The sequence below is a fragment of the Siphateles boraxobius genome, unplaced genomic scaffold, assembly GCF_051911475.1.
Source record: "Siphateles boraxobius isolate OS27281-9 unplaced genomic scaffold, OSU_SipBor_1 8, whole genome shotgun sequence".
Lineage (NCBI taxonomy): Eukaryota > Metazoa > Chordata > Actinopteri > Cypriniformes > Leuciscidae > Siphateles > Siphateles boraxobius.
In genome coordinates, this window is record NW_027509208.1 from 11,494,298 (window position 1) to 11,509,581 (window position 15,284).

Consider the following 15,284-nt stretch of genomic DNA (forward strand, 5'->3'; position numbering starts at 1 on the left):
TCAACTAATTAACTCTAAACACCTGCAAAAGATTCCTGAGGCTTTTAAAAACTCCCCGCCTGTTTCATTACTCAAAACCGCAATCATGGGTAAGACCGCCGACCTGACTGCTGTCCAGAAGGCCATCATTGACACCCTCAAGCAAGAGGGTAAGACACAGAAAGAAATTTCTGAACAAATAGGCTGTTCCCAGAGTGCTGTATCAAGGCACCTCAGTGGGAAGTCTGTGGGAAGGAAAAAGTGTGGCAAAAAACGCTGCACAACGAGAAGAGGTGACCGGACCCTGAGGAAGATTGTGGAGAAGGACCGATTCCAGACCTTGGGGGACCTGCGGAAGCAGTGGACTGAGTCTGGAGTAGAAACATCCAGAGTCACCGTGCACAGGCGTGTGCAGGAAATGGGCTACAGGTGCCGCATTCCCCAGGTCAAGCCACTTTTGAACCAGAAACAGCGGCAGAAGCGCCTGACCTGGGCTACAGAGAAGCAGCACTGGACTGTTGCTCAGTGGTCCAAAGTACTTTTTTCGGATGAAAGCAAATTTTGCATGTCATTCGGTAATCAAGGTGCCAGAGTCTGGAGGAAGACTGGGGAGAAGGAAATGCCAAAATGCCTGAAGTCCAGTGTCAAGTACCCACAGTCAGTGATGGTCTGGGGTGCCATGTCAGCTGCTGGTGTTGGTCCACTGTGTTTTATCAAGGGCAGGGTCAATGCAGCTAGCTATCAGGAGATTTTGGAGCACTTCATGCTTCCATCTGCTGAAAAGCTTTATGGAGATGAAGATTTCATTTTTCAGCACGACCTGGCACCTGCTCACAGTGCCAAAACCACTGGTAAATGGTTTACTGACCATGGTACTACTGTGCTCAATTGGCCTGCCAACTCTCCTGACCTGAACCCCATAGAGAATCTGTGGGATATTGTGAAGAGAAAGTTGAGAGACGCAAGACCCAACACTCTGGATGAGCTTAAGGCCGCTATCGAAGCATCCTGGGCCTCCATAACACCTCAGCAGTGCCACAGGCTGATTGCCTCCATGCCAAGCCGCATTGAAGCAGTCATTTCTGCAAAAGGATTCACGACCAAGTATTTAGTGCATAACTGAACATAATTATTTGAAGGTTGACTTTTTTTTTGTATTAAAAACACTTCTTTTATTGGTCGGATGAAATATGCAAATTTTTTGAGATAGGAATTTAGGGTTTTCATGAGCTGTATGTCAAAATCATCAGTATTAAAAGACGTGGAATATTTCAGTTGGTGTGCAATGAATTTAAAATATACGAAAGTAAAATTTGTATCATTACATTATGGAAAATAATGAACTTTATCACATTATGCTAATTTCTTGAGAAGGAACTGTATATAGCCTAATATGGTGATGTTCTGCTCAAGAAACATTTTCTAAGGGTTATCAATGTGGAAAACAGTTGTTTTACAGCAGCTTAATATTTTTGTGGAAACTGTGCTATATATATGATATATTTTTACAGGATTGTTTGACAGAAAAGTTAAATGTCTTAACTGTCACTTTTGTTCTATTTAATTTGTCCTTGCTGGAGAAAAGATATATATTTAAAAAAAAATTGAACCAAAACTATTGAACAGATATATATATTATTGATCTTAATGCGTTAATTAAAAAAAAATGAGGAAAAATTCAACCTTTAAGGACATAAATTTTGTGTCAATTCAAAAATGTATCGTAAATAAATAAATGTTCTTCCAGAAAATACAGGTTGCATAAGTCAGGACACCCCTATGTTAAATTCCCGGATAGAGGCAGGCAGATTTTTATTTTTAGAGGATTTTAAAGGAATTTTTTTTTCATGGATCCAGGATACTATGCATCCTGATAAAGTTCCCTTGGCATTTGGAATTAAAATAGCCCCACATCATCACATTCCCTTCACCATACCTAGAGATTGGTGTGGGGTACTTTCCATAAGATCATCTTTTTAATGCAAATGGAGCCCTTATATATGTATATGTGTATATATCATATATATATATATATATATATATATATATATATATATATATATATATATATATATATATAGTGCTTAGCATAAGTGAACACACCCATGCTAAAGTTGACTAAAAAAAGAAATAAAAAATCATCATCAAATATATATGATCAAAACACTTTAAAGATATATAAAAAAATCTAAAAAATCTAAATTTTAAAAAAATTTTTTTATATATTTTAAAATAAAATAAATAGTAATTTTATTCACATGATGACACACACACACACACACACACACACACACACACACGAGACTAATGACATAAATATTAAGAAATATATATATATATATATATATATATATATATATATATATATATAAAACATATTTAACTGGTTTGAATGAAAGAAAAGGAGAATAAAAGTGGTCTTAGACTTTTTGCATTGACCACCGACAAACCCATATCGGTTGACGAGATTTAAGAAAATGGAAAATGGTTTCAAGAACTTGATAAAGAAATCAAGAAATTAGGAGACCCAGATTGAATGTCTATCTTTAGCTTTTCCTTTGATCTCTGATTTATTTGATACACAGAGACTATTTCAAACACGTTTTTCATTCAGCTGTGTTGCAATTGCAGGCACACAAGGCTTATACACGGAGAGACGATATACAAACACACACAAAAAAGACTGCCATATAAGCGCAGGTCATAAGGCACTGAGAAACAAATCCACGAAGGATGTTACTTCACAAACACAGCTGTGTGAGGAGGTCAGGTGTGTAAGAAAGATGTAAAATGCACATGAGCATGCGTGTCTGTGTTTGTGGGGTTTTATAGATGAAGGCAGTGTGTGGTCAGTTGATGCATGTTGTGTGTGTATATGTGAATGTGGGCGTTTGGAGGGTGAGAGGGAGTACAAGAGATATTGAAACTTCCTGTAAGGAGTAAACGGGTTGTGACTTGTTTCCGGCAGTAATCCGTTCGCCCTAAACACAGGAAGGCGGACAGTCTAAATAAGTCATCTCACACACACTTAAGCACTGGCTGGACTCTGGCCAGGACTCTTCTCTCATGTGTATTCTCTTGTCAGAGTCTAATATGATGCGCTCTATCTATCCAACTCTTGACTATGACATACAGCGTGTATTATGAGGGGCTGTCAATCTGGATGAAAACAGATTTAAATGAAGATTGATCAATAGCTGCCTCACTGCCTGTGTAGGTAACCTCCTTCTACAGTGCACAAAAAATCTGTGAGATTGAATTGTCCATTATGGATGTTTGTAGCATGACACAGAAAAGAAAACAGTAAAACTACAACAACAACAACAACAAAAGATAAACATACATCTTGTGTGAAAAGGCAACAGTTATTAATCAAACTACATACGTCCAGGCTGATATGTGTAAGTATAGAGTCTAAAACCAATGGTAGTAGGTACGATTGGGATGAATAAGAGCTAAACATACTATGGGTGCTTCTCAAACAGAAGGCTGCATTCTTGTAAGGAAGTGTCCTTCTTAGCCCAGTCTTTCAAAGGCTTGTAGGCTACAGTCCTCAGCATTAAATTCTAGAATGAGACGGTCTAGTTATTGCACATGACTGCGTCACCAATGTTGGTCCCACTTTATATTAAGTGGCTTTAACTACTATGTACTAACATTGAAAAATACCTGCATGTAATTACACCTTAACCCATCCTTAAACCTACCTAATCTTACCCGTATCACACCTCAATAGCAGCTAAAGTGTTTTACAATACAACATAAACACAATAAGTACATTGTACTTATTTTTCGATGTAAGCACATAGCCACTTAATATTAGGTGGGACTAAAATCGGTCTATTAACTAGTTTTCTATTGATACAGTACAGTGAATGACAACTGTCTGTGGTCTCCCAGTGGCTATTATTATTGCCAGTTTAGTGTTAATAGTTCACCCAAAAAAGAAAATTCTGTAGTTATTTACTTACCCTCATGTCGTTCCAAACCTATAAGACTTTTGTTCAGCTTCAGAACACAAATGCAGCTATCTGAGAGCTTCCTGTCCCTCTATTGACAATTTGAGGCTTTAAAAAGTTCATAAAGAGAATATAAAACTAATCCATATGAATTGGAAGAGATGTGGATGGAAAATACACATTTTCTGAAGAGACACGATCACTTTATTTGATGGACAGATTTCTTTTAGGCTTTTGTTCACATAGAAACATTCATCAATGCGCACACACGTAAGTTGTGGTAAATGGAAGCTCAAGCAAAGCACACTTGCTTCACGTACAAGAACCGATGTGATTCATTCTCGTGTGTAACGCAGCACGTCTGCATCTGAAATCGCATACTGTCTGAGCTGCTACTTAATTTAATGAGGAACGAACTTCACAACCATTAAAAAAACATTACTAGAGCCACCATTTTAAGTTGCAATTTCTCCCATTCATAGCAAAGTAGTGCATCGTATTGGTAATTATACAGTATTTGACATACTGCTTCCACAGATGACACTTTACTATCCAATGAGACCGTTTTTATATTTGGGCAAAGAACAGCAACTGATGTAGGTCACATGGCAATGCCAAAAGGGCAGATGTAGTATGTCCAGACAGTAATCATACTACACATGTGCATTCTTAATAAAATTACTTTATTAATGGTCAAGAAGTTCTTTATCAAATGCAGTACATATTCTGACAGAGAATTCCGAAAGCTAGAGAGAGTAGACAGATTAGATAAGAAAGATGAGAGGAAATAAAGGAGGAAGTCAACAGATGAACGATCAAAGCTAAAACATTAGAGTGACTTACAAAGATAGAGTGATTTACAAAGAAAGCGAGAGAAACTGTAACTCTTGCAAGCTGGGACCGGCTCCAGGGAACATGTGTGTATGTGCGGGGGGTGGATGAGGGGGTCTTCAGGGATGTTTTTATGGTCTGTGAGGACTGTCAGAAAGAGCAGCAGGAAAAACAATGGTGTTTGGACACCAGGTCAAAACCGAATATGCTCACGCCCACGCACACATGAGCCACAGGCACGTTCATACTGTAACAACGCCATGCGGTTTACTCCCACTGCAATCGCGCATGTGTGTGGAGGAGGCAAAACAAGCTTGTTGTGTTAGTGAGGTCAGAAAGCCCAGAAACTGTCCAGAAAGTGTCTCTGCGTGTGTGTTAGTGTGCATACAGTTCGATATAATCCAGGACGAGGCAGTAGGCTCCAGGCAGAGGGGAGCGGGTTGACCTGAGGGTGGGTTACGGGTTCAGAGGTCAAAGGTGAAGCGCCATAAATTTGTCTGTGTGCGTGTTAATGACGGCCTGGAGCCACTGATGCAGCTTAACAGAGTGCGTAAATGTGCGTTATCCATCTCTCTTCAAAAACAAAAAGAAAAGACAGAAAAGATGTATTCGGCTCCTGACATGTCTTTACGAAGACATGGTTTTGTCTGTGAATTCATGAGATATAAGAGATATAATGAGATAGTGTCCAAGATGAAGAAAGGTAAAACATTTTTCTACTATTTTCTAAAAACAATAATAATAATTGAATGACCATCAAGTAAAAAATAATTACATATTGTTCTTAAACCTTAAATTAGGGCTGTGTATCGTAACAAAATTTTCGATACCGTTACCGATACCGATACCTTGACTTCGATACCGGTTCCTGAACGATACTTTTTTCGATACCAATTTTATCAATATAACATTACCGATACCGATACCTTGACTTCGATACCGGTTCCTGAACGATACTTTTTTCGATACCAATTTTATCAATATAACATTACCTAAAAAAAAAACTTTTATTTTTTCAGTTTGTTGACTTTTTTACACTCATATTTTGAGTCTGTAAAAAAGCACCAATGCTAAAGTTTTCTATGTTTCCTAATCATTTAACAACATGTATTCTTTACTTCAATGAGCTCATTGTTTCTGCCTTAACTTAATGCATTGTTTAACAATGAAACTGAATGAAAATTAATTGAAATGCATTACACACAGTCACCCCTGATAACAGATCACTCTAAATTGTAATTTAGACACATGCATTTTCTGTAAAGCTCCTTTGAAACGATTTGTATTCTGAAAATGCTATACAAATAAATGTGAATTTAATTAAATATAGGCTAATTGGGAGCGGGATATATGCCTCGCGCTCAGCACACATGAAGCTTGCGCAAAGCACTGGCAAAAGTAGTCTAATGATTATGGATGTGTCGGGAAACGATAGCAAGGAGATATTTTAATTGTTTATTAATGAACAAGTGTTTACTAAACGTGTTGTCTGCAAAGATGATTATTGGAATTTTCGATGCTGACTCGTCATCCCTGCAGTAGTGAACGCGCGCGCCTATATGGATTAGGTAATCAAACTATTTATGTCTAATTGTTTCGTTTAAAAGTAGACATATTTTGAACATATATAGAACTATTTCTCATGTCTGTGAGGCAAGTATCCTATACGCTGAGTTTTGGTTTATATGTGACGCGCTCCAGTTCTTGTAGTCGAAGGCTGATAAACTTTCTACTCTCGAGTGTATTCTGTGCGCTTTTAAGTGCCTTATCAGATTTACCGTGTTACCGGTCTTGGCAGCAATTATCTTGTCGAAAATATTGCATCGTGTGCTTATGGCATCGAGTCGGGTACATACAGTGGTGTGAATAAGTTAGGCCCCCCATGCTAAAGTTGCCTAAAAAGAGGAATAAAAAATCATCTTTTGGAAATTGATCTTAATGGCTTAATTGGAAAAATGAGGAAAAATCCAACCTTTAAGGACACCAATTTTCTTTGTGTATGAATAATGTATCATAAATAAATAAATGTTCTTCCTTAAAATACAGGGTGCATAAGTCATTGCCCCCCTATGTTAAATTCCCATAGAGGTAGGCAGATTTTTATTTTTAAAGGCCAGTTATTTCATGGATCCAGGATACTATGCATCCTGATAAAGTTCCCTTGGCCTTTGGAATTAAAATATCCCCACATCATCACATACCCTTCACCATATCTAGAGATTGGCATGGGGCACTTTCCATAAGATCATCTTTCAATGCACATCAAACCAGCTATTAGGCTAACTGAAATAAAACCATGCCAATCTCTAGATATGGTGAAGGGTGTGTGATGATGTGGGGATATTTTAATTCCAAAGGCCAAGGAACTTTATCAGGATGCATAGTATCCTGGATCCATGAAATAACTGGCCTTTAAAAATAAAAATCTGCCTGCCTCTATGGGAATTTAACATAGGGGGGCAATCACTTATGCACCCTGTATTTTAAGGAAGAACATTTATTTATTTAGGATACAGTATTCATACACAAAGAAAATTGGTGTCCTTAAAGGTTGGATTTTTCCTCATTTTTCCAATTAAGCCATTAAGATCAATTTCCAAAAGATGATTTTTTATTCCTCTTTTTAGGCAACTTTAGCATGGGGGGCCTAACTTATTCACACCACTGTAGGTAAATTTTGATCATTTCCACATACTTTCTATCTATCTGGGTTGGACGCTAACACACACACACACACACACACTACAGCCTCACGTCCGACGAGCCACGTCTCTGGGCAGCCGCGTAAACTAGTGTTTTTCCGCCACAGCCAATCATGCTGCATGTTTATTGTTTCACTGACGTTGACGAGATTAACCACTTAGGTACCGAAACTTAGTACCGAAAAACAAGACATGTTTCGATACTCGGTAGTTTCGAGGCAATTCGGTCGGTACCTTAAAAGTACCGAACTCGGTACCCAGCCCTACCGTGAATACCTGAAAGCTAACACTTCTTAATCATCATTTTCAAAAACATCATATGTTGGGTGCACCATATGACTTTGGCGGACAAAAGCCTTTTAAATATTGATCATATTTAACAAATTACTGTTTTGTCCTAAGAAATAATAATAATTAAAAAAAAGATTGTCTATATATATATATATATATATATATATATATATATATATAAATTAAATTTAGAAATTACATGTACAACTTAGAAAAGGTATATTCAAGTCATTGATTTTTATTAATTTTTTAATTCATTAATTTTTTAATTAAAGGTGCTCTAAGCGATGTTGGGTGACGTCACTTCTTGTTGACGTTCAAATTATTGTCAAACAAAATGGAGGCTAGCTAGACCCTCCCTCCTCCTCATCCGCGCACTAACCCCCCAAATCCTTCTTGTCAGTTATTGGCTGGAACAGTTTGTTATGTTTCGTGGTGCAGGTTAGCCCAGTTTGTTTTTGTTGCCGTTTTTGGAGCCTGGGGTGTCTGCAAAGAGAGACTGCGTTTTTCTTACAGTGTGTTCAGGGGACAGGCAGCTAGCGGATAGTGAGGAGAGGTTTGCTGTATGTGACAAAAAAATTTGGCCTAAAAAACGCGTGACATCGCTTAGAGCACCTTTAAATTAATAGATCTGGAAAGAAAATACAAAGAAAAGAAGCATCCTATCATTGAACCACCTTTATTCTCCTGGTGGTATGACCGAAATCTTATGTCACTCTTGGAGTAATTTTAACGTATACTGATATGGCTAAATGGTAACAGTATATGTGAACAAATAATGGTTTTTGCTAGAAATCCACCCACAAAATGTTTTATATTACATGACCATGTATTGCTGCCCATCTTCAATAATCTGCTGACTTAAACACTTTTTAAGTCACCATCAGTGCAAATGTTTTATTTATGCATTTATATAAATAGAGTTAACATTAAATAAGTACATGAACATGAAGTTCATTAAATAGTGCATGAACCACATAAGCCATTATAAAATAGCCTATATATGCACAGCTGACCATATAATATTTACCAGTTTACATATTTTACCATCGCATGCATATTGTCATTAGGGATGCACCAATGTATCAGCCAATAACTGGTATCGGTTCAGTTTTCTTCACAATCAGCCATTTGCTAATTGTTTAAAAAAAGCCAATAATCAGTGCTGATTATATGCAGTCTTACATGTTTTTCTGCCCTCTTTTAAATGACGGCATTTAAAAGAGGGCAGAAAAACATGTAAGACTGCATCTTATACTGTGTGTAAAGAAAATGTCTTTTGTGTTGAATTTAGAGCTGTTGAAGTTAATGCAACAATAAAGCAGGGTCTATTTGACCCAATGAATCACCCGTAGCTCAAGTCAGCATTGCCATTTTTTCCCTACACCAAACATTGTTTGTTGCACACCTTCCATACAATAATCACAAAGAGCTTTTTGTTACTTCTGATAAGAAACAAAGTATCAGCTTTCAAAATCTGTCCATTTTATCACGAAATTCAAACAATAAATGGCATTTTGATGCTCTTAAATGTGACATGACAGATCACTGTAGCACCTCAATTCAAGCGGCAGCGCGAGTCTTTTCTTCCACTTTAATTCAAGTTAAAGCACAAAAAAACATGCATGAATATCAAAAGTTGCATGAAGATAAAGTTCAACTTACTGAAATCATTTCTCATGCAATCACTCAATCAGTGTTTCAACTACGTAAAGGCGTCAAATAAAACAATGTCACTTAAAGTTGCATTTACCTCTAAGAGAAGGTTTAGATGTCAGTACAAGAAAGAACGAGATCAGATCAGAAGTCTTTGTAGAGTTCTGATAAGAAAACAGGACTCAAACTGAGCTCAAGCAGAATGAATCCCTGAGAGTTTGTGGGGTGGAGGAAGTCAAAGGTCACAAGTCCACAACTGAGGTATTAAGAGCACATTTACCACACAATTAATCAAATCCTCAGTCAGCCACCCGCACCACTGCCCTTTGAGGGACCTCAGCAACACAGACCATCTTAAAAAACATCTTACATTACATAGACAGATAGATAGATAAGACCAGCATCACTATTACGTAAACTCACACTTGTGGGCCTTTTCATGTAATTCGATCACAAGTGGTCAGGCAAATTGACTGCTGTTTACAATGGCTAGTAACATGCGTCTCTTGTAATCGGATTTCCAGGAAGCTCTGATTTTGTTAATACATAAATCACTTGTCAGTGTGCCAAAAGTAAAAGTTCTTCTTTGGCAAAATTACATTTCCTTAAGAGCCTAAAAACACAGGATTTACTCCCTTCAAACTGTCACTGTTACAGTCATTGCAAATTCCTGAACACTCACACACACATTCATCAAACACACACACACACACACGCACGCACGTGCACACACACACACACACACACACACACACACACACACACACACACACACACACACACACACACACACACACACACACACACACACACACACACACACACACACACACACACACACAATGACAAACTAAGCAAAGGCTGGATAATATATATAATTTATTAGTTTATTGTCAAATACATACAGAGTTCGACAGCTGATAGGCTATCACATACCCAGCACTTTAATTCTTCTTTTTTCAATTTCTCTCTGATCTGTTTTGCATCCATGGCTGCTTAAACAATTGGACACAACAACTGTGTAGCTTAATAAGAATCTGCAAATTAATGCCTGATGAAAAAAATTAAGTTTTAAACACTTTAATATCCATTATTAGTGATTTACTCATCCACCCGCAATAAATCAGAAGGTTATTTATTTTTTATTACTTGTCCCGTCTGACTTGTGGATTATTCAGTGTTCACAGATATAACCGCAATCCGCGAATCACTATCGCAAAGCAAATGTGACATTAAGCAGAAATCTCATTGTTACTTCAGTTGAACCAGAATACTGACCAGCAACCACCTACAATGCCCTTGCATCATGGTGTAGACTTATTTATGTGCAAGCCACTCACATTTTCTTCACTATATGCAAAAATCTAGTGAAATAATAAAAGACTTGTAAATAACTCCAGCGCTTTGTCCATCAGGAATTGATCAGATTCCGTTTTTACCTAAAAACATGTTTGACACCATAAAGGCAGAAAAAACAACAACTGACATTTAGTATGAATATAATTACACACTCTGTGTGCTGGGCTGTGAGGTAACGGGAATGGGTGAAAGAGAGTACTTGTTGACAGCTCTTCTTGACCACAACACCCTCTTCAGCAAACAAACTCTCACATACACACATTCCCTCTGCCAGGGCTGCACACCAGCCGTACCAGACTCAAGGGCATAATGCCCATCTTTCCTCAACTTTGTGTCAGCTTATTAACTCTAAGCTGTTCTCTAAAACCATCTTAGTGGGACAGCAGAAGCCAAAGAAACCAAACCTGTCAAAAGTCACAGCCATAGTCAACAAATCATAGGATTATCTGCAGCTAAGGCCACAGCTTTAGCAAGGACACAGACACCTGCCAACTCCTGTTTTTAAAGTCACTATGAAATCAAAATTGAAATGTCTTTTTATGGAATATTGTAGTGTTTATTATAAATTATCCGTGCATCATTATTATTGTTTTCAAAAATAATTTTCCCTCTATTGGAGGGACATCTCCTCTCTTCTCTGATGACGCGTTTACTGGCGTCAGAGCGGGACAACCTGTCACTCACAAGAGATCAAAGTAATAGTAAACCACAACCATCAAATCAATTCCCAATGGGCAAAATCAAGTCCAACCCCTACATTTGTTTTTTTTTGTGTTCGAGAAGCCGTCTCACTCTGATATATGTCACAATAGGGAAGAAGAGACTATCATAATTTCTGTTTTATGCCGAAAAGATATATTAGCCAGCCTGTAAATTCTCCATTGAAAACAAGATGGATGAATAAATGAACAAAATCTTTTTACCCTCCGAAATAAAATCTCAGAGCTAAAATAATTCCAATATGATGACCAAGGGGAGAGAAGTGAGCAATATACTTATATTTCATTCAATACTGTCAAGTATCGAAAAATAGACATTATAGCCAATAATTTTTGGCTATGTATTTTTATTCTTATTAGAGTATAATATATACTACACACAAAAAATAGATTATCATAACCAACAGATGTTTGCTATGTATTTTTAATACTTTTTTAGAGTATCATTCCATTACATCAAACTTTATTAAAATCAACTGTGAGGAGCGTGTTTTTTTGAGCTGCTACCAATGTAGGGTGTTCCAAATCTGACACGTATGAGCTTTCATGATGGTTAGGATCATGTTGCCAGTTTTCAGAACAGATATAGACCATGAATGGATGGGTGCCTTTATTAACACTATCCAGCTTTCCCATGCTGCACCCCAGGAGGGTGAGAGAGATAACCGCAGACCTGAAGAATAAGCATGTCTCATGCCAGTATTTTCAGTAACACAATTTCAGCCTCTGGTTTCAGAAATCCAGCTTGCAAATATCAGAGGGAAAAAGACAACATCAAATGGAAAATAAAATTAAACATAATAAACAAGGGGAGAGAGAGAGAGAGAGAGAGAGAGAGAGAGAGAGAGAGAGAGAGAGAGAGAGAGAGAGAGAGAGAGAGAGAGAGAGAGAGAGAGAGAGAGAGAGAGAGAGAGAGAGAGAGAGAGAGAGAGAGAGAGAGAGAGAGAGAGAGAGAGAGAGAGAGAGAGAGAGAGAGAGAGAGAGAGAGAGAAAATAGTGGAAGAGTGGAAGAAAAATAACTTATTACTTTGGGAAAAATCAGGGATCCAGTTACTGGGATGGTGTTTAGAGTGCAAACAGAAACTTGCACTATGTGCTCAAGGCTGAATGCAGATATTTGATGTCCCAGTGAGAGCCTTATAATTACTGAATATTAACGTTTGGGGGCACAGACACGCACACAAGCACGCACACATGCTGAGTAACCTTAAGACAATCGTGTTTAAGGACCTCTCCAAAACTTCAGGAGACAAACTTCCATTTAAGGCTTCATAAAGGCATACTTAAATGTCTTACATATAAAATCCCATTCAAAAGTTTTGTGGTTGGTAAGATTTTTTCAAATGTTTTTGAAAGAAGTCTCATATGCTCACACAAATAATAGTAAAAAGCAGCAATATTGTAAAAATTATAAAACAGGTTAAAAAAACCCTGTTCTATAATATTATATAATAACTCTTTTAAAACATTTTAAAATGTAAGTTATTCCAAGAATGGCAAAGCTGATTATTTTCAGCATCATTACTCCAGTCTTCAGAAATCATTCTAATATGCTGATTTGCAGCTCAAGAAACATTTCTTATTATCATCAATGTTGAAAACAGTTGTGCTACTTAATATTTTTGTAACAGCATTTATTTGAAATAGAAATCTTTTGTAACAATATGGTCTTGGATTTAATACATCCATGCTAAATAAAAGTATTAACTTATAATACTAATTTCTTTAAAAAAAAAATCTGACCCCAAACTTTTGAGCAGTATTTTATGTACATTACATACTTATTATGCAAGTATTTACTATTACATACTCACTAATACATATAGTAATATTGTCCACTGCATGTTATTTCATCTCTTTTTAAACACTTCCAGTACATTTAAACAGAAACCTGATTTTTTAAGGGATTGTTTCCCCAAAAAAGAAAATTATATTAATTTACTCATCATTTAAAATTAAATTTACTCCATACAATCCATCATTTGTGTTCCGCAGAAGAAAGTCATCCAAGTTTTAAACGACATGAGTGATGACATTTTATTTTTGGGTGAACTATCTCTTTAATAAAAGCAGAGATGGAGCATGCATTAGGTAGCGCAACTCTTTTTTTGTGATTAACATGATGTTTTAAATGTTAGTAAACACCTTTTCTCTCTGTTTTCCCCTAGAGCAATGATGCCCAAAGGAGAGTTGAAGGTTTATAAGATTGAGTGCTGATTGCTGTTTAGCTGTTTGGTGGTTTGGCTGATGTGGCCAGTCTGGCCTGCTTCTGCCTCATGTTTTTCCTGATTTGTTTTAATGAGTTCCTATGGGCTGAGCTTACACGCTGTTCTCTTTACAGCCGCAGGAACCAGAAACTCTATCAAAAACAGTCTGTGAAAACTAATAACGGAGAAGCGAGAGGATATTAGTCTGGGACACTCTTTTTTTTGCATGTTGTAGTTTGGTTAAAATATTTTGATAAGTTCAATCCTCTAATACATTCTTTTCCCAAATCTCTCTTAAGACCTTCATTTTGCTTTTCTTCTCTCTTGGCTCGCCGTTTTCCACATTTCCCATTAAGGTCTCTGTCCTTTCTCTCTACCCACATCTCCCTCATTCCCTCTGTCCTCAACATATTTGACCCTTGACCTGTGATGTGATGCACACGCGTGCATCCGCCCTAGACGGGCCTCAGTGAAAGCATTTCCTTCTCACTTTTGCGTCCTCAGAGAGCTAAACACCCACTGGAGTACTCCGATCCAAGCTGCCTCGCAACTCTACTGATGCTTAAAGAATCTCTCTGTTTTTCCCCCAAAGCCAAACACAGAGTGTTTACTGAGTGCTGTTGCCAGTTAGGCTGTTTACTCACTCACTGCACCTGCAGACACCAGAGGAAACTATAGAGAGTACATTACCAACAGCAGAACACAACCACTGAGCTTACAGTGGGATGGATGGATGAATGGACGGACGGACGGGTGGTTGGATGCTCCTGTGAAATCTATTACATATCCAGGAGCTTTACGCAATTACTGACACAGAACAGTGCCAACAGAAAAATATCTATGAACTAAATTCAAAGATTATCCTTATCTAATATTAATGGAGATGGACACTTTAGGGCACGTAACTGGTTTGCCATGATTTCTGGTGATCTTCTGAGATTCAAGTGCTCAAAGAGACCGTAAAGAAATCACTTAATCTTTAACTCTCACAATAGAGTAGAGATATGTAGCGCATTGCATTCAGGATGTCATAAAACAGAACTCTATAGCCTGTTATTAACAGATCAGTGAGCTGTGTGATTTGCTAACCTGCAGGAGGAGTCTCTCAAAAGCAAGGCAGGCGTCCCAGCACGGGAGAGCGGGATGACGGAGAGCTTGAGCAGCAGCCAGTCCCAGCTGTAGGACCCCACTGTGACTTTCCAGAGCCCCCCAACTGTCCCGAAACAACTGAACATATGAACAAATCTGTTCGGCTGTAACCCGCCCTGAGAAAAGAGAGAAAAACATAAGCATCTTATTCAAGTTGTCTGGATTCAACAGTTACACAAAACAACATTCAGTCATTCTGAATTCAGTGTTTACCTTCATCTGTATCTTTGGTGTCAAACAAAACTTCAAACACTGTTTGAACTCTAAAGAAAACGTACTTCAGTCCCCATCAATGCAAATCCATTACCAACACACAGATTTACAATTTGCACACACGCACGCACGCACGCGCGCGCACGCATGCACACACACACTATGGTAAAGGAAAAAGTCATCCTGTCTCTTCAGGGTGTGTTCTTATGAACTACACAA

General features: G+C 37.7%; 1 protein-coding gene across 1 annotated transcript in view; it reads right to left on the minus strand.

The window, feature by feature from the left end:
- The window catches only part of scfd2 (sec1 family domain containing 2), a 144,410-nt gene that overhangs the window by 109,809 nt on the left and 19,317 nt on the right, over window positions 1-15,284 (minus strand). The window contains exon 4 of the mRNA XM_077220571.1: window positions 14,793-14,968. Within this exon, the coding sequence (XP_077076686.1) occupies window positions 14,793-14,968 (176 nt within the window). The remainder of the gene's footprint in view (window positions 1-14,792; window positions 14,969-15,284) is intronic.